Here is a 24,933-nt window from a genome sequence, read left to right as displayed (position 1 = left end):
AAGTGTTACCATAAGTGACACTGGTGGATATACTGTGTGTTGGCATCGGGTCATTCTCTGCAGTGTTAAATTCCAGTGTAATTTTCCTTCTCTGAATGTGACCATTTTCACGCTAATTGAATCACATAAAGAAGGAAGCCTGTGGAATTTCATGTAAAAATGAAGTGTTAATTACTTTAGAGAAGGAGAAGTTAAAAGTAAAAAAGGAGGTCAGAGTGAAGAACCAAGGAAGAACTGGGGGAGTTCTCGCTTTAGGCTGGCAGATTATAAACAAGTAGAAATAAGAGCGGGTTGCTGCAGTTGATTGGATTTAGAAAGTGGGGTGTTTGAGAGAGATGGATTGGGGGGGGGGGGGGGGGGGGGTTCTACAGTCTGTTTTTTTTTTTCCACTTCAATTTTTATTTCCTTTTTGAACACACACAAACAACATTGTTGTATATAAAATACAAACAAACCTTCAACATTAACAGGGGAAGCCACTTTGCTAAACAATTCACTGACTACTTCTCATATTGATCATGTCCATCGCCTTTTAAGTCCTTGTATGTTTTCCATTTCCTCCACTTTTGCTCTCCTTGAGTACCCTGCAATCTCATATGGAAAGTTAGTATCTCCATCGTATGGATTTCTTCCATGATTGCCTTCCATTGGTCTTCATTCGGTGGGTCCACTTTATACCATGTTCTTGTTCTAGCTTTTTTGCTTGCCACAAGCAATATATTTACCAAGTATTTGTCTTCATGTTGTATCACTCCTTCATTAAAGTCATTCAAATAGAGAGTCATACAATTGAAAGGGATTCCGTACCCCAGAATCTCCTGTACCAAATAGTGTATTTTTTCCCAAAAATGTTGTATTTTTTTACATTTCCAAAAAACATGTGTATGATCTGCATTCAATTCTCCACACTCTCTCCAACACATGGGATTTGTTTTCGAGTATCTATTCTTAATCTTGGGTGTGACAAAAAAACGTATCAAGTTCTTCCATGAAAATTCCCTCCACTTTTGGGACATGGTAGTCATTTGGTGAGCTTTCCACATCCCCAGCCACTGTTGCTCTGTGATTTGTATGTCAAGTTCAGATTCCCATTTTGTCTTAATATAATTGGTTGAGTTTTTGTTTACTAACAAAGCCTTATACAGTGGAGATAATCCTACACGATCCGCCCTTATACGTCCTGATCAAAAGTTGAGTTACCCCACTTGTGTTTCTCGAGAGATCCATTTGGACCCTTTTCTTGTAATAGTCCCTTGCTTGTAAATATCTCTAAAAATCACATTTCTCCATATTATATACTATTTTCATGTCTTGAAAACTTTTCACTTTCCCTTTATCTAACAAGGTGCACCATGCCGTCAGTCCCATATATGTCCACTCTTTAAATCTCCTGTCATATTCATTTGGTTTGAAGTTTGTGTCATATGCCACCCACTTTAATTGATCAATATCTTCAATTTTTTGTTTTCAAATGACTGTGAACCACAACTTCAGAGTAAATAAAGTGATGGGGTCTAGCTTTTCCTGCACTTTCTCATATAATATTGTATCCCCAACTAGGCTTTTAATGGGGAAGCCACCAAACTCTCTTTCCATTCCTTTCCATTTGGCTACATAGTCTGTATTACACCAACAAACTATATATCTGAATTGAGATGCATGGTAATACTCTCTTAAATTTGGGAGACCCATACCTGCTTGTTCTTTAGGTAGTTGAAGGGTTACATATTTCACTCTGGGATGTTTACCTCCCCATATAAATCTTGATATTGTCCTATCCCAATTCACAAACTGTGTTTGTGGGATCTCTATTGGCAAGGATTGGAATAAATAAAGAAGCCTAGGCAGCATGTTCATTCTGATAGCTTCAATCCGTGCACTAAAGTCCATTGTTAAAGTAGACCACCTCTTTATATCCCCTTGAATATCCTTATTAGTAATATCATAATTTACCTTATATAAATTGTTCCAGTTTTTGGTGATATAGACCCCCAAATATTTAATCTTCTCTTGATTCCAGTTAAACTTATATATGTCTTGAATAGGCTTTGATGGAGTGTAGTTCAATGTAAGTACCTGAGTTTTTGATATATTAATTTTATATCCAGATAGGTGACCATATATCTCAAATAGCCTCATTAGTGCAGGTAAGGATTGCTCTGGATGTCTGAGATATGCTATAATGTCATCTGCAAAAAGCCCAATCTTATTTTCTATATTATTTATTGTTACACCAGTAATTTCCTCACTTTGTCGAACTGCTTGTGCTAGTGGTTCAATGAAGAGAGCAAACAAAGTGGGAGAGAGACAGCATCCCTGTCTAGTTGATCTTTGTAGGTATATTCTGTCTGTCAAGTTACCATTTATTTTAATTCTGGCATTAGGTCGATGATAGAGTGTTCTAATACATTGCACCGACTTATCGTCAAAGCCAAATTTTCTCATTACTTTATATAGAAAGTTCCAATTTACTGAATCAAAATCCTTTTCGGCATCTACACTAATTAATAAGGTGTCCTGTTTATCATGATGAGCCTGATCTAATACATGTAGCGTTTTCCTGATGTTATCTTGAGCATGTCTGTTTTTCATAATTCCTGTCTGGTCCTCATCTATTAGTTCCGTCACAAATTTGTTCAACCTGTCTGAAATAATAGATGTATATATTTTGTAGTCTACATTTAATAGTGAGATAGGTCTATAATTTCCGCATTGTTCTTTATCTTTGCCAGGTTTTGGCAGTACAGAAATTATTGCCTCATTCCAGGAGGGTGGTATTTTATTCTCTTCAAGTGTCCAGTTGAATGCTGACACAAGTAAAGGTGTTAGTTCTTCCCTGAATGCTTTATACCATTCTGCACTGTACCCATCACTCCCCGGACTCTTGTTGTTCTTCAATTTCGTAATTGCATTTTTCACCTCCTCTTCTGTTATTTTGGTTGTTAATTTTCTATTTTGTGAAGGGCCAATCGAAGGTAGTTCCACTGTTTTCAGAAATTCCTCCATCTCATCTAATCCCACTGAAATGGTTTGACCATAAAGATTTCCATAGTATTCCTGAAATACCTTCTCAATCCGCTCTGGTGAGCGACATAATTCCTTTGTGTGTGGGTCTCTTATTTTATAAATACTATTTATAGCTTGTTGTTTTCTCATACGTCTTGCTAATAATTTAGTAGCTCTTGGTCCCACTTCGTAGTAATTCTGTTTGACAAATTTATTCTTTTTTTCTACTTCTTCAGACAGTAAAGTGTTTATTTTTGTTTTCATCTTTTTTATCTCCTCATAAACATTCTCATCTTTCTGATTTTCAAGTTTTTTCTCAAGTTCCCTGAGTGTCTTAATATATTTTCTATATGATTCCAATTTTTCCTTTTTTATTCGCGCCGCCTCTGCAATTAATTTACCTCTAATGACTACTTTCATTGCATCCCAAAGTATTGTCGGGTCCACTTCCCCATTGTCATTTTCTGCCACGTATGCCATTATATCCTCTTTAATCGCTGCCTTTTTCTGTTCATTATTAATTAAGCTTGTATTCAGTCGCCATATTGTATTTCTTCTTCTATTGTTCAGTTTAATTTTTAGAAACATTGGATTGTGGTCAGACAATACTGCGGCTCCTATGTTACATTCTTCCACAAGATGACACTCTCCTACGCTCATAAAGAAGTAATCTATCCTTGCATGAACTTTGTGTGCAGCGGAATAATGTGTATATTCCCTCTCTAGTGGATGCATGTATCTCCACACATCCATCACCCGTCTCTTCCAATGACATATTAACATATCTTGACAATTGCTTTCTATTCCTTTTTAGACTTGTTGAATCGTTTCTATGACATAGAGCTACATTTATGTCTCCCCCACAAATTATAATTCCTCTGATTCCATTGCAATGGTATCGAATAGATGCTTAAAAAAAAGCTTATCACTTTCAGGAGGTGCATATGTTAGCTAATGTAATTTTTTCATTCCCCACTCTTCCTTTCACAATGACAAACCTTCCCTCCTTATCTTTGACTTCCTTTTCCAGTTCAAAATGGGTTGAGTTTGCCAACAGAGTTATTACTCCTCTCTTGCGGCCTCCTTTATACGTGCTATAGAATACATTTTTATAGCCAAACTTACTCAGTTTTTCATGTTCTAGTTTAGACAAATGTGTCTCTTGTAACATTACAATTTGTGCTTTTTCTTTCTTCAATTTCGCCATGACTTTCCCTCTCTTTGCTGGCGTACTCAAGCCATTCACATTTAGCGATATTATCTTGATACTATTATCCATTTTCATCTTTTTGAATCCTTCTCACGTGTGCTCCCCAACAACAATAAACAAAACAAATATCTACACACAACTCAATTTGAACAGAAAAAATCAAAAACAAAAACTGGGTGGGTTTCCCTTCCTGGGGCTGTTTTATATTTATCCCAGTGCCCCAATAACTGTATGGAGAGGAAGTCCTCTGGCTTGAGGGCCTCTCCCTAGACCTAACACTGTACTCTCCCTTAAGTCTAGACATATCCCAATTAGCCTCTCTCTCCCCCTGTCGGTTGAATTTGCCCCAGGCAATTAAATTCACAACAATATTTTACTCATAACAACATATACATTTGAAACGTTCTATTTTCACTTAAAGACAAAACCAAAAAAAATGGTAATAGCACTTTACCCGATTTGTAGTCATTCCACCCGTGTACCTTTGATTCTGTTTAGGGAAAGTCTTATTTTCTCCTAAATTGTTGTAGTTTGTCTTTCAATCGACGTGTCGTCTCCACTCTTTGCTTCCCGCCGCCAGCTCGCCGCCACTCTGTTCCCGCAGCATCTCGGGCCGTGTCGTTCTTGCGGCGCGTCGCCTGTGTTGTGCCTTTCTCCTCCGGCTCCTCGACCTCGTATCCTCTCGCTCTCATATCCCGCGCTGCGTCTTTAGCATCCTCGTATGTTTTCACGCCATCTTCCCAGTGGATCCTCATTTTTGCGAGCGGTGTCTGAAACCGTATTCCTTGTTGTTTCAATCTCCTCTTGATATTCGCGTTGTCATGGTTCGGTTCTCAGCCTGTTGTGCTTTTTTGTGTGTGTGTTCCAGTGCCAACAACGAGGGGGGCGTTCCCCAGCCCCGCACCTGCATCGCGTTGGCAATTAGGCCTTTAAAAGGACTCCGAGCTGCACAGCAAGCTGTCGGATTATTATTTGCTCACCTCCGTGTCCAAGTGTTCTCCGCGTTTTCCTGTTGGTAAAAGTTTTTTGAATCTGCCGTCGTCTTTAGTTTACTTGTATTCACGTGTGTGTTTCCGCGTCGCCTTTTGTTTGATATACTCGTGTTGATTGATTCCGTGTACATTTCGTGTCGTCCTTGCCGGTTGCAAGTGAGTTATGTTTTTCTTGTCCTTGCTGTTAGCAAGTGTTTTTTGTTACGTTAGTTCTCCTTGCCGTTTGCAAGCGATTTTGGTTATGTTAGTTTTCCTTGCAGTTGCAAGCGCTTTTTGTTACATTCGTGTTCCCTGCCTTTTGCAGGAGATTTGTGTTTTCCAATTCCTCCTTGCCTTTTGCAAGTGCCTTTTGTTACTTCCGTGTCCCTCGCCTGTGTGCAGGGACACCTCTGTAAATTTCGCCTACTTGCCTGCGAGCAAGCTTTTTGCAATCGGTTTATCACCAAAAATAAATCGAGATTGTTTTCCTCTTCTGAGCCTGCATTTCTGGGATCTGTTTTTCACCGACTCAGCTGAGTCGCGTCACGCGTAGGTCTTTCTTTTCTGGAGGACTTCCGTCGCATAATCATGATCGAAAAATACTTGTTTATTGCCTATCTTTATCGTCTTCCTTTCCTTGCCCCACACTTTTTGTAAGATCAATTCCTTAGTGTCGAATTGTAGAAAGTTTGCTACAATGGACCTTGGAGTCGCTTCAGGGCCGGGCTTTCTCGTCAGTGCTCGATGGCAACGCTGTATATGGAGCTCCATGCTTTCCGGTAAGTCGAGTGCAGTTTTGAGCAGCCGCGCCACGTAGTCGCCAACCGAATCAGAGTCATTTTCGGCGTCCTCCGGGACCCCGTAAATACGGAGATTGTTCCTCCGCGATCTGGTTTCCAAATCAGTTAGCTTTTCTTGAAGTTGGTGCGACCGCTCCATCATCGCCGATATCGCCGAGCCCGAATCCGCTTGCCACTCTTCTAGTTCAGCTATACGGGCCTGTGCTGCCTCCATATTAGCTGCTTGGGCCTGAAGCTCCCTCTTGTTTTCGGAGCATTTGCGGTCCATTTCTTCGCGTATCGAATTGATTTCCTTTTTCATCTCTCCTCGGAATGTGGCTAGATCTTCTCGAAACTCCCTTCTTAGTTCCTTTATTTCTTCTTTAATGGCGAAAAGCCCTGCGTTAAGTTCCTCCGTGAAGTTAGCCATTTCCATTCGCTTGCTAACGTTTTCTTCGACGACGTCTTCCTCTTGTTCGGGTTCCATTTCGTATTTTTCCTTCTCTTTGTTCTTGTTCTTTTGCTTTCTTGAATTTTTGTTCATTTTTAGCCTTTTGGTTGTCGAGTTTCGTGTTTCAAGCAATTTTTCATAACCGACTCGGGGGAGCTACCCAACGCACGTCTGCTCACTCCGCCATCTTGAAACCCTCCTCTACAGTCTGTTTTAAGAGATTTATTTCCTCCCACAACTACCAACTTAAATCAGTTTTGCTTCAGTTCAATGCAAATTATATGTATAGCCCCAATTTATCTGGAGGATCGTTTCATATAGATCACAGTCCATATGTAAAAGAGACTTAACAGAACTTTACACAAACAAGTACTTTGATAAAGAAGTGAAAGCAAAAATGTTCAACAGAACCAATGTGTCAGGCGGCCATTTGCCTACACCAATGGGATGGAGTAGAATCGGGCAACACAATCAACAGTACACGAATCAATAGTGTGCTAGCATAATAGTAGAATAATAGAACCTCTGATGTTAACATTAGCTGACCACCAAGTTTGGTCAGTTTTGTGATCTATTTGGCCCGTAAGAAATAATGGAAGTAGACACTCAATTTCAGACTTCGTATTCTTGACTTATTGATGGCTCTGTTTGCCTTACTGATTTTTACTGCTTTTGTTAATGTTTTGGTCCTGTGGCCATCATCGCAACTTGCCTCTTTGCCACCACTGAGTGGTGACGTTACACAAAGAAAAAAATGCAAATGAGTAATTTAACTAGTACTACAAAACATACTTCTGAAACAGCATTAGAAATGTGAACAGAGATGGTGGCAAAGACAGAGCAGTTTGGTGCATGATGGGAAATTCCCAAGCAGTTGAGGCCGATGGCAGGATAACAAAAGGATGATTCAGGACAAGTCCGGGCCAGATTTAACTACAGTATAAGCTTTACCAAAATGGAAGGTTTAAAGTCTGCTCTTAAATATAGTGTGTCTACCCACCAGACTGAATTGGGAAGAACCTGGAAGATGGTTCCACAGGAGACGAGCCCAAGTTATTACTAAGGGCATTCTATTTCGCTTTTGGAGATTATGTGAGCCAGAAGTAGTGGTCTCTATGGAAGCAAGGTAGGGGGAGAAGACCCTATGGGGTCAATGGAAACAAATAAGGAGATTTTGCTTATTCATCATGTCTGTGTTTGTCTATATGAGCCCTGTAGATTGGTTGACAATGATGTCCAGTCCAGGGGGTATGCCTTTGCCTGAAATTAGCTGGGATGGCTCCACCAACACCCACACCCTTAATAAGCGGTAAATGAAATTAAAAAAAAAGAAAAAAAAAAGAAGTCATTTTCCCAGCACCTTGAAACATACTCAGCTAGCAATACAGCAACAAGAATTAGTTTTAATTTCTGGAGTCTTATGGTTGAGAAATGAATCATATGTACATCCTTAAAATGAAAATTAGTGCATGTTATTGTTTGTTAATAAAATAGGTATGAGGTGTCGCAGCTCAAAACTGTGGCGGAAGCAGACCTGAAAGTGCTACATGAAACTCAGAATTTCTTATGAATTTATCGTGACAGGATGTTGTGGTTTACTGTAATTTTATACACTGAATTGAGGTTCTCAAGAACTCAAGTAATAATATCAATGCCTAATAAAGGGTTTGAAAACAGTAGCAGGATCTACTCTCTACACCACAATATGGCTAAAAATGTAGAAAGAAAGCAATTATATAACAGTGTTGCATGACACATTCCATTTAATTGATAACAAAAACCTCTGTCTGGCTTTGACATTATTTGTATCTCAAGCATGACTGAGCTGTATAAACATGTAACAATTTGTGTACAAAAAAAGATATTTAGAAAATGTGCCACACCCCTAACTTTCCTCCTCAACAAGAACTGATTACAGCCCTGAGACTGAGATGTTGCACATCTTCTAATGCTGCAACACATTATGCTGAATCGAAATCAAAACAATTATCAGAGGTCATTGTTGCTGGTAGAAGAACAAAAAAAGCAAAAGCAAATGCTGCATTGAAGACTATGAGGAAAAAGTCCATCATCAAAGCTTTTAAAGTAAAAAACAAAAACAAAACATTATTATAACTAAAGCTAGTCTTTGTTTTGATGATGAAAAAAAGAATTTCAACTCTCTACAGCCCTCATAAATGGGATAAGCAATACACACAGCTAATATTTTATCCACAGCTTTTTTTTTTTTTTTAACTACTACTAGTCTTTTCATGTAATGTGGTTAATGTGCGGTAAATATGACTTTTGAAGCAATAACTGGCATCAAATGGAGTTGCATTGCATAATGCATACTTCTGTTGTTTTGACAATTCCCATTTTCCAGTTTTCTGGAATGCATATTAAAATTTCACGTACCCATATGTATTCCCTGCAACATTTTTCTGCAACCGAAATGTTTGTTGGGACAACTCAATAGTTATAATGAAGGGCGTATACCGTATACGCATGTATTTTTGTGTGTATTCCTCAGCACTGTATGCTACTGGGAGGGAAGAAGAGCACAGATATTCCATTGGAGGGCTATCTTCTCACCCCCATCCAGAGGATCTGCAAGTATCCTCTTCTACTGAAGGTAAAACGTCACTAAAACACAGCCTAGATTGTTCAACTTGATTGCTTGATGTCTGCGCTTTCTGAATGCTCTTGCAGTTTTTAAAGATCGTAAAAATACATGCTCTATACGTCCCGTTTATCTGCCACAGGAGTTACTGAAGCGGACCCCTAAGAAGCATGCTGACTATCCTGCTGTCGAGGAGGCTTTGCAGGCCATGAAGGCTGTCTGCTCCAACATCAATGAGACGAAGCGGCAGATGGAGAAACTGGAAGCCCTGGAACAGCTGCAGTCTCACATTGAAGGCTGGGAGGTGAGAACAAGGGCAGAGTGAGACCGTGACAATTGTAATCAGGTTGGGAAATATGTGGGGGAGGGGATGGAAATGGAGAAGGTTCTCTTCCTCTTTGGCATATTCATATTCAAAACGTTTTCACTCACGCTTGTTACTCACTTGTGTCGCTAAAAAGGCATAGATTTAGGGATAACTACTACCACAACATAAATGCATGTTTTGGGCAAACAAGCCTCCCATGGCCATCAGGCACATAATTTATACATAGCCTTACCTACTTAGCTCTACACACTGTTAAGGCTACCTGGTGAGCCGAGTTTGTTAAACAGATACATGTGTGTGACAGCCACATACTGAGAAGTAAATACGTACAGGACACCACTGTTCCCCTCCATTGTTGTCTCATTGTATTCGGTGTGGCATAGATTTTGCAGCTTCCAGCTACATCATTTAAAGCGGAAACCTACAACTCCGAATGGGAGCGAAAATAAGATAAGCTGCAGTGGGAAAGTGACATAACAATTGTAGCTCAAGCTCCAATTGAATAATGAATTGATTTGTTTTGTTTCAATCTTTTTGTCCCTTGCTAAGCAATATAATTGTTTGAGATTGACTCTAACTATTTGCATGTAAGGAAAATAATACACTATTTTCTAACAGGAGTGTACTAGAGATAGATGGATATTTTATTTTATTTTTTTTTTTTTTTTTCGGGGCCGATACTGATGCCGATAATTAGTAGTCAAGGAGACAGATAACCGATATTTGGAACCAATACTGTATTTATTTTCGGTCAAAAGGAGGGTGGGGAATATTGGTGTCAATTTTTTTTCAAAATGTAGACTTTTTTTTAAATCTTAGACAATAGATACCCATTTAGATTTCTATCAAAATGTTCAGGGAGCTACATCTTAAGTTAAATGGAAACTTTAACAAGTAAATACTATTTTTTTTTCTACAGTAAATATTTTTTTCAAAACTGTAAAAATACCTGAAATCTTTTCTTAAATCTTAAACTTATTGTCAAACAAAACAAAAGGTTCATAAGGTACCCAGGATCAGCAACATCTTTTATAACACAGGTCTCAAACTCCAGTCGTCGAGGGCTGCATTCCTGCATGTTTCTCTCCTCAAACACAGCTGAAACATATAATGAGGATCATTATCAGGTTTCTGCAGAGCTTGCTGATGAATCAGGTGTGGTTGAGGAGAGAAACCTCTAAAACATGCAGGACTGCGGCCCTCGAGGACTGGAGTTTGAGACCTGTGTCTTATAAAGTTAACTGAAATAAAATCGTTCTCTGAGATTAAAATGGTTTTAGATTGGCCTTTTTTTCGGCCATTAGAGTTTTAAAAAGGCTGATACCGATATTCGTCAAAATGCCCAATGTCGTTCTATCACTAGAGTGTACACAAATGACATAGAGGTTGAGTGAGGGGGTGCAGAATTGCATTTTGAGAATGAGAACTGTTTCACAGAGTGAACCTCGAGTTATGTAAAATCTAGCTCTGATCGGATTTTTCAAACCATCCTGCAAGATCCCCATCAATGTTATTAGAAGTTTGCATCAAGATAGGAACGAGAAAGAAAAACGTTAATAGATCACACATGTACTGTACTTATATTGCTTACAACATCATAAATACTGCTCCACCTTTTATCTAAGCAACCTACAGTAAATTGGTCCGCATATGTCTCGTCTTTCCGAAAGAGTTAATTGCCGCCACAGCCAACACCCTGCAGCAGGGGCACGGATGGGGCTTGGGAGCCGAATGAAGGGTCCAGTGCATTTTTCACGCCTCCCTCACCCACCACAACAGAGGCCTTGTCTTAGGAGGCACCACAGGGACAATCCACCTACACAGGGTGCCAAGGGGGATGCCAACAGGCATTTTGCCCAATCAGAAGCGCTGGAGGATGCTGAGCTCTAGTCTTACCAGCACTCGGGGTTAGGGGGAGTTTCTATGAGGGGACCTTTGGAGGGAAGAGAGGCAAAAAACGGAAGGATGGATCCTGTGAGTGGGCCTCACTAGCACATCCCACTGTTTGCTTGCCAAATCCAATCCAGCATCTCGAATTTCCCTTCCACAAAAATGTCAACATTTGACCATGGTCATAGTTCAACAGAAAACTGACAAATTGCTCCGCAAAGAGGGAATGTCAATAAATACTCAAGACATTATAAGATACTTAAGACCTTTCTGCAGGAAAAAAAAAAGTTATCCTAATTTTTCTTCTTCATGCCACTGACTATTGAAAATCAGAGTTATCTCATTGCCATTACATGAGAATGCGTGGGATGACGTCAGGATTAAATGGCGGGTAATAGGAGGACACAACACAGTTATAGTGTTTATGCTTGCAGTGTTTACTGTATTTATGATCTCCAACAGTCACACTTGCTTACCAGTCACATGGCTCATATAGGCTGACAAAGAGTTAAAAAAAACAAAAAACAGTTGGTGTGTGTGTAAGTGACATCACCAACAACTGGTCTGGCATGAATATAGATAGACTTTCTTAGTGCCGTGCAATTAATCGAAATTCAATTACAATTTCAATTATTACACTTCACAATTACAAAATCAGCACAATCACAAAAAAGGATTATTAATACTATTTTTTGTTTTGTTTAAATTGATACATTTGCACCTTTTTTGTATTTTAAAGTAACTAATTTAATAAAGTAGTTTCATCCAATTGGTTTTAATGGTTAATTGGTTATGTGTAGATAATTTCATGTTTTGTACCAAAAAATAAATGATCGTCCTACTGCACAGTGCACAAGCTGCACTCCAACTTGAAGTTTTTGCCAACATCCATCCATCCATCCATCTTCTTCCGCTTATCCAGGGTCGGGTCGCGGGGGCAGCAGCTTTAGGAGGGAAACCCAGACTTCCCTCTCCCCAGCGACTTCAACCAGCTCCTCCGGCGGGATCCCAAGGCGTTCCCAGGCCAGCCGAGAGACATAGTCTCTCCAGCGTGTCCTGGGTCATCCCCGGGGCCTCCCGGTGGGACATGCCCGGAACACCTCCCCAGGGAGGCGTCCAGGAGGCATCTGAACCAGATGCCCGAGCCGCCTCAGCTGGCTTCTCTCAACGCGGAGGAGCAGCGGCTCGACTCTGAGTCCCTCCCGGATGACCGAGCTTCTCACCCTATCTCTAAGGGAGAGCCCTGACACCCTGCGGAGGAAACTCATTTCGGCCGCTTGTATCCGGGATCTCGTTCTTTCGGTCACGACCCACAGCTCGTGACCATAGGTGAGGGTCGGAACATAGATTTCTTTACCATGACGGACCGATACAGAGTCCGCATCACTGCAGATGCTGCTCCGATCCGCCTGTCGATCTCTTGCTCCATCTTACCCTCACTCGTGAACAAGACCCCAAGATACTTGAACTCCTCCACTTGGGGCAGGATCTCATCCCCAACCTGAAGACGACACTCCACCCTTTTCCGACTGAGGACCATGGTCTCGGATTTGGAGGTGCTGATCCTAATCCCAACCGCTTCACACTCGGCTGCGAACCGCTCCAGTGAGAGTTGGAGGCCCCGGCTTGATGAAGCCAACAGCACCACATCATCTGCAAAGAGTAGAGATGCAATGCTGAGGCCACCAAACCGGAACCCCTCGACGCCTCGGCTGCGCCTAGAAATTCTGTCCATAAAAGTTATGAACAGAATCGGTGACAAAGGGCAACCTTGGCGGAGTCCAACTCTCACTGGAAATGAATCCGACTTACTGCCGGCAATGCGGACCAAACTCTGGCAACGGTCGTACAGGGACCGAACAGCCCGTATCAGGGGGCCCGGTACCCCGTACTCCCGAAGCACCCCCCACAGGACTCCCCGAGGGACACGGTCGAACGCCTTCTCCAAATCCACAAAACACGTGGACTGGTTGAGTGAACTCCCACGCACCCTCAAGGATCCTGCTGAGGGTGTAAAGCTGGTCCACTGTTCCACGGCCAGGACGAATACCACACTGCTCCTCCTGAATCCGAGATTCGACCTCCCGATGGACCCTCCTCTCCAGCACCCCTGAATAGACCTTACCAGGGAGGCTGAGGAGTGTGATCCCTCTGTAGTTGGAGCACACCCTCCGGTCCCCCTTCTTAAAAAGGGGGACCACCACCCCGGTCTGCCAATCCAGAGGCACTGTCCCCGATGTCCACACGATGTTGTAGAGGCGTGTCAACCACGACAGCCCCACAACATCCAGAGTCTTTCGGAACTCCAGGCGGATCTCATCCACCCCCGGGGCACTGCCACTGAGGAGCTTTCCAACCACCTCAGTGACTTCGACCCCAGAGATAGGATAGCCCACCTCAGAGTCCCCAGACTCTGCTTCCTCAAAGGAAGACGTGTCAGTGGAATTGAGGAGGTCTTCGAAGTATTCCCCCCACCGCTTCACGACGTCCCGAGTCGAGGTCAGCAGCACCCCATCACCACTATACACAGTGTTAATGGTGCACCGCTTTCCTCTCCTGAGACGCCGGATGGTGGACCAGAATTTCTTCGAAGCCGTCCGGAAGTCGTTTTCCATGGCCTCACCAAACTCCTCCCATGTCCGAGTTTTTACCTCAGCAACCGCCGAAGCCGCGTTCCGCTTGGCCATCCGGTACCTGTCAGCTGCCTCCGGAGTCCCACAGGCCAAAAAGGCCCGATAGGACTTCTTCTTCAGCTTGACGGCATCCCCTACCGCTGGTGTCCACCAGCGGGTTCGAGGATTGCAGACAGTCACCGACCACCTTACGGCCACAGCTCCGATCGGCCGCCTCAACAATGGAGGCGCGGAACATGGCCCATTCGGACTCAATGTCCCCCGCCTCCCCCGAGACAAGGGAGATGCTCTGCCGGAGGTGGGCATTGAAACTCTTTCTGACAGGGAATTCCGCCAGACGTTCCCAGCAAACCCTCACAATACGTTTGGGTCTGCCAGGTCGGACCGGCATCTTCCCCCACCAACGGAGCCAACACACCACCAGGTGGTGATCAGTTGACAGCTCCGCCCCGCTCTTCACCCGAGTGTCCAAAACATGCGGCCGCAAATCCGATGACACGACTACAGAGTCGCTCATCGAACTGCGGCCTAGGGTGTCCTGGTGCCAAGTGCACATATGGACACCCTTATGTTTGAACATGGTGTTCGTTATGGACAAACCGTGACGAGCACAGAAGTCCAATAACAGAACACCGCTCGGGTTCCGATCAGGGGGGCCGTTCCTCCCAATCACGCCCCTCCAGGTCTCACTGTCATTCCCCACGTAAGCGTTGAAGTCCCCCAGCAGGACGAGGGAGTCCCCAGGGGGAGCGCTCTCCAGCACACCAAACAGCAGTTCAGAGTACCCACCCTTTTTGGAGTCCTTGGAGGGTGTCTCCAAGGACTCCAAAAAGGGTGGGTACTCTGAACTGCTGTTTGGTGCATATGCACAAACAACAGTCAGGACCCGTCCCCCCACCCGAAGGCGGAGGGATGCTACCCTCTCGTCTACCGGGGTGAACCCCAACGTACAGGCGCCGAGCCGGGGGGCAATAAGTATAAATAAATAACTAAATAAATAAATAATATTATAAATATATATATTATTGTAAATTATGTTTGGTCTAAAAGGAACTTACATAATTATATAGTTTCTAATATATTTTTTAATTGGTCGTAACATTTTTAAATGCTTAAACATTTTCTTGTTTTGTACCAAAAAAAAGAAATAGTTTGAATAATCATGATTTCAGTTATTGCCAAAATAATCGTGATTATTATTTTATTCCATAATCGAGCAGCCCTACTTTAGCTTAACAGAATCCGTGTAAATGCCTGATTCCTGACTTTCACACAATACAAAGAAGCATTTTTCTTAATTGCACAAATAGGATTGACAGAAATGCTCAACTCAGTTGTACAATAGTGTCAGCACACAAGAGCATCAAGTGTTCATTATCAGTTATCTTGTGTTTGAATACAGGTATTGTTGTCTTGCTCATGTGAACATCTGGCAAATGTACTCAGAAAGACACCCACTCCCCACCACTCCCTAACAGCATTACTCTCTTCTCTCAGTAGACTCTCTTTAGGCTATTCACCTGCAGCCTTAATGGAAGCCATTTTCCACTCATACCCAATCAGGTCCAGATACATTACACACAAATGCATGCGGAAGCGCACACACATATCTTTAACTCAGTGCAGTTAACGTGAGGTTAAATCGATTGCAGTCTGCTCCTCAATCCCGTGCTGAGGTCCAGCCAATCTTCTCATTGTGTCCATATAGGAGTGACTGATGACCTTCCATCATAAAAACGTCCCCATGGGACTCAATAATGGACACTTGAGCATGGACGGGTGTGGCCGGCTGAGGGGGTTTCCACAGCGTCTAAACATGAAAGACCACACTGTGGTCCAAATTTGATGTAGTATATATGTGAGTGCCTGGGGTGGCGTCCTCACATGGGTGTATTTAGTTTCGGATGATTAAGAGTGAAATGAACCATTTTACATTGAGTAATGAGACCTGATGATCTTTCAATTTTCACTAGGTCCTGTTTTGTCAAGGATGTTCTGCTGATATATGTTAGCGACACATGGAGCATACCATAGCAATCCCTACATATGCAAATATGCACCCTAGGGGAAATGCGAGATATTGGGGAAAACATCAAATCAATCTAATTGGACACTTTGAAAGTTCTTTGCTCTTTCGCCAGTGCCACGATATAAATGTTCGTAAACTTGCATTTCATCTTGTGTTTAAACATGAATGCCATTATTATTGCTGATGCCGTTTTTTTTTTCTTACAAAATAAGATTATTGGGAGTGCTTGACTCACAATGAAGTCAGTTTTGCTTGGTAATTAAAAGATCAGTAGTTAGGGCGTACATATTTGTAAATACAATTGAATTTGAAACATTGATTAAAAGTAAAATTAATGTTAAATACCTTACCAATTGCAGTGTGACATTTCTTTCAATTCATCACTTTTATGTGAATGGATATACTGGTGCATTGAGGGTACATCCTAAGTGCTAAGAATTGAAGGCTTAGTCTCCACCTCCCCTCCTCAAATGGGATTTATGTCTCCCATAGGAAAATATAGAGCAAGGTAAACTCCATCTACTATGATGTTTAGTGCCTTCCTTCCATTACAGCTGCTGCCTGATGACAACATTTTCAGTAAGTGCATGGAGTGTGGCCACAAATTTAGAGATTTGTGTGTGGATTTGGACCTGCGCAAAGGACAGGTTACATACAAAAATGCACACGCAAACTGCATTTGTTTTAAAATGATTTCATTTCAAATTAACTTTTTGTGCGGCGTCAAATAAAATCAACTGTAAGATATTTCCATTGTTTTGATTTTTACTTCTTCTTCCAGGGGACTAATTTGACGGATATCTGCACAGAGTTGCTGCTTCATGGAAATCTCCTGAAGATCTCAGCGGGCAATATTCAAGAGCGAGTCTTCTTCCTGTTTGATAATCTTTTGGTCTACTGTAAGAGGAAGTCCAGGTGAGGAATGGTCATTTAGAGAGTAGTTTAGCAGGTTTACTTTATATCGACTATGTAACTAAATGGAGGAAAAACACAAACTAGTTTCTGTGCAGGATATGCATGCTTCATGTTTGTGTATGTTTTGTATGAATGTGCAAGTGTTGCAGACGCTGTTTCACTGCCACCAGCGGATGTTTTCCATGCTGAGCGTAACCACACTGCTCTCTCATTTCCTTAGGGTTTCTGGGAAAAAGTCCACCAAGAGGACCAAGTCTATCAACGGTCCTCTCTATGTGTTCAGGGGCAGAATCAACACGGAGGTGATGGAGGTGGAAAACGTGGAAGATGGAACAGGTTGGTGTTTACTCAGCAGTATTACATTTCGAGACTCTCTCTCAGGTTGTTGTGATGATTCCACCATGGAAATCTCTATTTGCATCTGAGCTCTTCATTAAATGACTGTCATAGTACAAGTGACACACCTGACAACATCAGAATGCCAGTAGAGCGAAGACCTCAGCCAAGTTTGTACAGTTGAAGTTTCGGTAGAAACATATTGAATAACTTCATAAATGCACACTTCCTGCATACAGTATGTACATGTTCTTCCTTCCCCTTTGTGGTTCCTTTCTGTGAAATTTTGAAATTTCCCCACATAGATTCAGTAACAAAATAAAAACCCTAATTCTAGCTTGTATAACATGATCGAACTATGGAAAACATCAAAATAAAGCTGGCTGTAGTTCACGTTTCATGTTTGATGTTTTGGATACATCATACAATCACACAATTTTGGGCAAGGTCAGTGGCACTGGGATTGTGTCATGTGATTAAGAGCTAGACATAAGTCAGGCTGCATTATTCAAATCAGAGCATGCTATGTTGCTTGCTGCTATGCTTCACTGTCCTCAGGAAGACCAAAGAAGACATCTGAGACAAATTGGGGCAATATGATGGCGACATGTAATCCACATCTCTGTGCTGAACTGTAGTAATGATCTTATTTTTGTAAAGCAGGATTTATTTTGTTGCTTTTCAGTTTTCAGCTACATGACTGGTAGCAAATCAGGAACAATAGCAAGTGTAATGTTGTGTGATGACTATTGGACATTCCATTTTGAATGGGTTTTTGGTAGTAGTCGCAAGGCATCTGGTCATTTTTTGCGTTATGTATGTAAACAGGTACTGTTACACTCTTGTTGCTGGATTAGTGTCTACAGTCTGAATATAAACGTTGTCAATATACAAGATTTTAATTAAATATGTATTGCAAAACCTGTACACAAACCAGCTAGATAAATACATAAATAAATAAATAAATCATTCTTTAAATTTGCCACGTGTCTTCATCTGATCTAATGATGATGATTTGATCTGAATCTGATACTCGCTGACGGTTTTGGGTGTTTGGGTGGGGTGTTGTTACACTTTCGAAGAGGATGTAGCGCACAACCACATATGGAATAGTACTGTATTTGATGTCGATTATTCTGTTTAAGGTGTGACTTCAACTCAGAGGTGCAAAAGTTACCTCAACATCAGCAAGAAACTTGAATTCTGGCGAATGCTGAATGTTAACGCCCCGTCTGTGGCTGAATGTGGTTCAACTATCAGTGCAAATCAGGCGGCACTGTTGTGAATATGTGTGTATTGGTGTAGAAACACTGCCTTCCTCTCTATCACGTGTTTCCTCTTTCTTTTTTTTCTTTTTTTTTGTTCTCCTGCATGCTGCCACAATATTTTGCAATCTCACAACCACAAAGACAGAAACATAACTCACTGAGTGTTTAGATTATTGGTGAAATATCCTCTGCTAAGATATTAACTGTGTACATATCTGGTCTTAATATGGAACAGATGACTAACTCCAGAGTTGATTCAGATAAGATATTGCAGTTTCAGATGACAGCTAAGTTTTCGTTTCTCAGGTAAAAGTTAGAAGTGTCCCCAAGGGCTCCTAAACCCAACCAGATGTCAGCATTTCTATTGATTTCACCAGAAGCAAAAAAACCTCTCCAACCTTTGCTTCTCCCACTACTACCAGAGCTACTCCCCATTGGGCTTCAAATATCACAAGTATTTATGTGACCTTTGGCTACAAGGCCAGTAGCCCATTACCAGAGCGGCCATTCATTATTTAGTTGCTGCTCACCTACTTAAAGCTCAGCGATGATGAAATTAGAAGACGCTAGATATTTGCTCAGTCTGACAAAACATGGGATGTTTGTTAACTACCGTAGTTTGTTTTTTGCTGGTAACGTGCTAGGTATTTATCATTTTTTTTGGAGTTATGTAAATGCATGTGTTTAATGCTGCTGTATTTTTCATAGCAATTCCTTGTTGGTTACTTTCCAAAAGGTGAAAAGAACATATTGATTTGCATTCACATTTCTATTAATTTGATTCATCCTACTTTTATTGCTAAATGTGTGTTTTTCTCCACAGCGGATTATCACAGCAACAACTACACAGTGACCAATGGCTGGAAGATCCACAACACAGCGAAAAACAAGTGGTTTGTCTGCATGGCCAAAACGGCGGAGGATAAGCAGAAGTGGCTGGATGCCATCTTGAGGGAACGAGAGCAGAGAGAGAGTGAGTAAACTTTTTCAGCCTTTTTATTCGCTGGGGGAAAAATAGAAAATATTATACTAGCTTTTCTCTCGTAAAAATATCATTGTGGACAATTGTATGTGCGCAGTTTGTGGGAACAGTTTGGGGAATGCCCTTTGCTTTTCCAGCATGACCTTGGCACCGTGCACAAAAGGGATGTGCTCAGATGAGTTTGGTGTGGAAGAACAAGGTCCATCAATCACCTGTGGAGTAACGAGAACAGAGTTTGTGGGCCAGGTCAGGTTTAATATACCCTAATCTACTGAAAAAAGAATATGTATACGGCTTGGCTAATCTGTAATGATTTTTTTCCTACCGTAGTTGGCACTTTCATATCACACACATGACTAATGTGGCTTATTCTGCTTGATTTTTTTCACCTTGGCCCATATATCTCCTCTAAATCATGTTGCGTTTTGATGCATCTGTCCTTGTTGTTGTGGAGGCTCCCTCGGGTGATTAATTAATGACTGGATGTGCCTTTGTCCTGAAATATCAATGTTGTGCCCTGTGGTGGGGTCCCACCTTGAACAAGATTTTCTTAAAGAAATGTTACGCCTTTAGGTTACAGGATAGCAGAAGCAGAATGCCTTTTATTGTATGTCAAAATACGGTTACATGAGTTTTGTGGCTTTCGTCAAATTAGGATTAAGGCGCTGAAAACGGTTTGTTCTTTTAGTTTGGATGCTAAGAAGTAAGCTTAAACTTTTGATTGTGTGAGAATCCACATGTTACTTTGTTTCAGTAAAATAATAAAACAAAAGCTGATTGAGATTGGCCATGTAACCTGATGCCCTTTTGTCACCTTAAATTGTGCTCACTCTATCATTTTCATCCCTCTTCTACCTTAAAAAGTGTTCCCGCCTGTCTGTTGTGGGCCATCTGTCTTTATAATGTTTTGTGTATTACACACTGTTAATGGCTTTAACCAAATTTGCTGGGCAACATAAAAGGCTACCCGATAGGATTGATGGCTTAAAAAGATTCCAAATTTGATTGTTTGGACACGATTTGGTCGGAAATGCAGGAATACTCAACAGATCATGTTTCCCAAGATGGTAAATTTTGCCTTTGTAATCCGGGCATATGTTAAATAATCGCCCACAACGGATTTTAACAACGTCAGATCTGATAGTGCCATGAATAAGCACACAGAAGTGTGCGGCAGCTTGCGGTGTTCAATTACAAGCTGGTGGAAACTGACCTGAGGGTAACAGATGCCAGATCAGTCACAGCACCTCATTCCCACTCACGCTTCCTTTTCGACAGTGTACACTTCTCACTGTCGGCCTCTTTATTTAAATCTTTTGTTCTAAGGTTTTCTTCAACAAAGATTGACATTTCACCTGATACGTCTTGTGTTCTGTGTTTTTACTGCACTCACACATGGCTGCAATCAATCGTCCTACAAGAGCTAAATTGTTTGTGAATTGCCAGCCAGTCACTTACGTTGTCCATTTCCATATTCCTGAAAATTGTTGAAGTGGCACCCACCATATATTGTATCACATTCCACAACTCGAAATTCTGTCAGATTCTACTAATTATGGTGCATCACGTTTTAGTAGCAAATCACACTGAATTCTCATGAGAACAGCCTTCTTAAAAAAAAAAAAAAAAAAAAAAAGTGATTAGGTCATGCTAGTAAGTGAAAGATGACAAGAAGCAGCTCAAGACAAACCGTGGCAGCTGGACAAGAAGCTGAGAGGTCTCTGCACTGGAAAGACCCCCGTGTGTTGTTCAATAACCCATATTGTTAAAATCCTTTCAGCTGCCGTCACATGTAATGGAACCAGCATCCTTCATGGCCCGCCACTACAACCACCCAAGACTCAATGGACAAATTGACTTTTTCAGTTTTGTCCCAGTTGTCTTTCTTCTACTCACAGTCAGAATCCAGCACTTGACACGTACATTTCATAACTATCCAATAAAATCAAAGTTGTCATGTTCTTCCAGTTAAAAGATATTTGGGATGCATGACTTTTATTTGACATACAGGCATAAATTACAGCACTTGGAAATTCAGCATTTAAACCTATATAAGCTTTTCAGGACACTGATACTTTCATTTTTTTCTTCAGTGACTTTTTATTTGTTACCCCAAAACAATATTTATTTAATTGTTTTTTCTTCTTAACTTGACTGGCTCGGATGCTTTTACTGTACCTCATAGCCTTATAGTGACTTTATACCGTATACACCGTATAAATTATACGGTTGTTTTAACGGTACAGTTGTGACAAAGGGTGTCATACATTAATACAGTTACTTTCACGCCACAAACTGAAAAAGCTCCAGTGGAATACAGTATTGTATCACAACTGTTCTTCAGATATGTGATTGGTGCTAAAATAAAAATAAATAAATAAAACAAATTTAAAAAAAAAAAACAGCACTAACATAGGAACATATCATGTTACTAGTATTTATTAAGCCTCGAAGGTTAAACACAATTCATTCCCGTTGTTCGTAGAACTCAGATTTGTTCAGATAAAAGATAAAAAAAAGAGGAAATATTGGCATTTTATTTAATCACCTCACTGGGAAAGCTGCTGCCATAATAGAGCGTTTATTAACTTTACAGGCGCCTATAAGTTACATTTTAACACAAAATCGCCAAAGAAAGGTAACAGCTGGAATTCGGTCTGCTTAAGAAACAAATTAGTTAAAATTTCACCCAACAAAATAGCCAGACAAAAACACTCAATTTGGTTAGCATGGTGGATAGCAGTTATCACGTTTGCCTCACATTTGGAATGTTCTGGGTTCAAATCTCTGCTCAGGCAGTCTTGTGTGAAATTTGCATGGTCTCAATGTGCTTGTGTGTTTTTTTCCCACTTTGTACTCCATTTCCACTCACATCCCAAAAACATACATGTGATCTTGATTGAAAACGTAGTATTGTGTGAATTTGACGCTATTGGTTGTCTGTTTATACCCTGCATGGCATGTATACCCTACCTCTCATACAAAGCCATCTCAGATAGGCTCCGGCTCACACACAACACTAAATAGGACACACATTATAGTAAATGGACGGATGGAAAACAGCCTATATGACTGTTAAAATTAAATTAATTAAACTTATTATGGCAGGAACATCAGAATTATGATGTTGAGTAATTGAGTTTGATGTGGCCCAAAATAGATTTGAGTTTCTTATTGAGTCTATGGCTCTTGGTGAGCAAAGGAAAGTGTCACAATGTAGTTCAGAAGTTCACCAAAGCCCACAAGGAGTTTAGGAAGGAGCTCTAAAAGTGGACTCATAAGAGGGGCAACACAACTCACAATAAACCTTTACAGTACATGCTTTGCTCTGACACAAGCCACGTAATTGTTAACATGTCAACACACAAACGAGATTCCAATCACTATGCCCTCCTTAACTTTTTTTTTTTTCTCAGAACTTTTTCAGTTGTGATGAACATCTGGAATTGTTCTTTTTTTTTTTTTTTTTTTTTTCCTTCAAAATTAGGTTGGCATGGTATCAATACAAACAGCCGGGAAGTTCAGGCATGCTTGTTTCTTCAAATAACCCTAAGACATGCTTTGTTCTTTGACTCTTAGGGATCTCGGAGCTATACTGATCGAAATGGAGTTATGATTGAAGTAGTTGTAGGCTATTGCTCCCTCAAAGTACAATTAACACTAATGTACCTCACATAGGTCTGTTGATTGGATTTGATGGTAACTACTGTGTTGTAAATGTCAAATTTCAAGGTTACAAACACCGTAACTTCAATTTACTTGGGGATAAAATATATTGTAACCTTTTTTATATTTATGTTACAAGTGGTTACTTTAAAAATACAAGCTTGATTGATTGATTGATTGATTGAGTATGGCGCGTTGTCTACTTTTGTCCCCCACCCCTTTCTTTATTCCCGGACCACCGCACATTTATATTATCAGGAGTCCCTTAATTAATTACATTGATTTAGCCGTTTGTTTGTCAAACCACCAGAGCTTAACTCATTCACTGCCTTTGACAAGTATACTTGTCAATTGTATTTTTTAGAGCGGTGCTAAATGGGGGCGAATCTGAGCATGCTCCACTGTAAATATCAAACTTGGAAACAACTTTACTGATGCCCAACCACCGGTAGATGACATCATTGCCCCATTTTATAGGAAATAAACACAGTTTCAGAGTCCATGGGAGAAATGGCTGTATTTTGGCAAACCTACATTTTTCTGCTGTCAATTGTAAAAGAACGGGACGGGACAAAAAGTAGGGAGTCTATTCTGTTATTTGGTAGATTCGGTTTATATATAATTATTGAATGTAATATCACGTGAGTACTGGAAATGTAAAAATTTTCTATAATGACTGGCAGTGAATGAGTGTTGCAGGTTGCGTACCTATTTCACATGGCATTTTGTGATCTGGTTCTATGTGTTGGAGTGAAATAGAAATTATACATGGGAGTGTGAGTTGAGTTTCCCCAAGAGCAAGATTCTCTTAAATACTCAGAGCCATTTCAACAGTCTACTATAGAAAAAAAAAAAAAAACACAAAAAAAATACCAGAAGCCACAAAACCCCTTTTACATTTAAAGTGAGGTTAACCCTGCATGTATCGTCTTTATTTTTATTTTTTATTTTTTTACCTGCACGTAAAAATAAAAAAACATCTAGTAAGTGTGCTGCATTAATGAAATCAGTTAGCTGCTGCTACGAGCACATTTCATTTCAACATGTAACAAAAGCATTTTGAACTTGAAAAAAGATCCATGGTTCAAATAAATAAGTCAATGTCTATTTGAGTCCCCTTGTGTTCATAAAATTAAAGACAAACTTTAATTATCCACCTGCAGTGAATCGAAAATGCCATCATTTTATCACATATGGAATTGCATCTGCTGTCAACTTGAATGAAAAAAAAACAAAAAAAAGACTACTTTTCACCTAACAGAAAATTGGTTGTAAAATGTACTGTATTTCCAATATAATAGCCAATTGAAGTATTTATTTTCTCGTAACCTGTTACACCAATGCACCAAATTGCAGTGTCAATAAGTATAATAATGCCCAGGGATTTTCTGTAAAACTTGAAAAAAAAAAAATGTCCTGGCCTCCAACTTGTGCATTCATTTCATCATCTTTTTTTTTTTTTTTAACACCGTGTCATGTTTTCTCTCTGTTGTCCCTCGCAGGTCTCAAACTTGGAATGGAGAGGGATGCCTATGTGATGATAGCAGAGAAAGGAGAAAAGCTCTATCACATAATGATGACCAAGAACCGGCACCTCATTAAGGACAGACGCAGGAAGCTCAGCATTGTGCCCAAGTGCTTCATGGGAAAGTGAGTGCGAGAATGTCGCAGTGCTTTTCACAAGCACTTGCATTCAGTCTTCCTGGAAAGTCTTGGCAAGATTTCCACTCTCTTCCCTACATCCTCTATATCCTCTACCTCTGCTTTGGCTTCCTATCCCAAAGCCTTTCCTTCATCTAAAGCCAAGTCCTTAGTCCAAGTCTTCCCGAAAAGCGAGGCCAATCTGACGTCATGAATAATAACAGGT

The 24,933-nt window shown here is 40.8% G+C and overlaps 1 protein-coding gene across 3 annotated transcripts in view; it reads left to right on the top strand.

Annotated features, from left to right (window-relative positions):
• The window catches only part of prex1 (phosphatidylinositol-3,4,5-trisphosphate-dependent Rac exchange factor 1), a 101,836-nt gene that overhangs the window by 32,852 nt on the left and 44,051 nt on the right, over positions 1 to 24,933 (top strand). For all 3 annotated transcript variants that reach the window (XR_013282566.1, XM_077515041.1, XM_077515040.1), the window contains exons 5-10: positions 8,930 to 9,031; positions 9,162 to 9,323; positions 16,681 to 16,814; positions 17,035 to 17,150; positions 19,242 to 19,391; positions 24,569 to 24,716. Coding sequence is in view for 2 of the 3 variants with exons in the window: in XM_077515041.1 (XP_077371167.1) it covers positions 8,930 to 9,031; positions 9,162 to 9,323; positions 16,681 to 16,814; positions 17,035 to 17,150; positions 19,242 to 19,391; positions 24,569 to 24,716 (812 nt within the window). In the remaining variant the exon portion in view is untranslated. The remainder of the gene's footprint in view (positions 1 to 8,929; positions 9,032 to 9,161; positions 9,324 to 16,680; positions 16,815 to 17,034; positions 17,151 to 19,241; positions 19,392 to 24,568; positions 24,717 to 24,933) is intronic.

Source organism: Festucalex cinctus, chromosome 2, assembly GCF_051991245.1.
Source record: "Festucalex cinctus isolate MCC-2025b chromosome 2, RoL_Fcin_1.0, whole genome shotgun sequence".
NCBI classification, from domain to species: Eukaryota; Metazoa; Chordata; class Actinopteri; order Syngnathiformes; family Syngnathidae; genus Festucalex; species Festucalex cinctus.
Note: the sequence above shows the minus strand (reverse complement) of the source record. Positions and strands in the feature narration are given on the sequence as shown.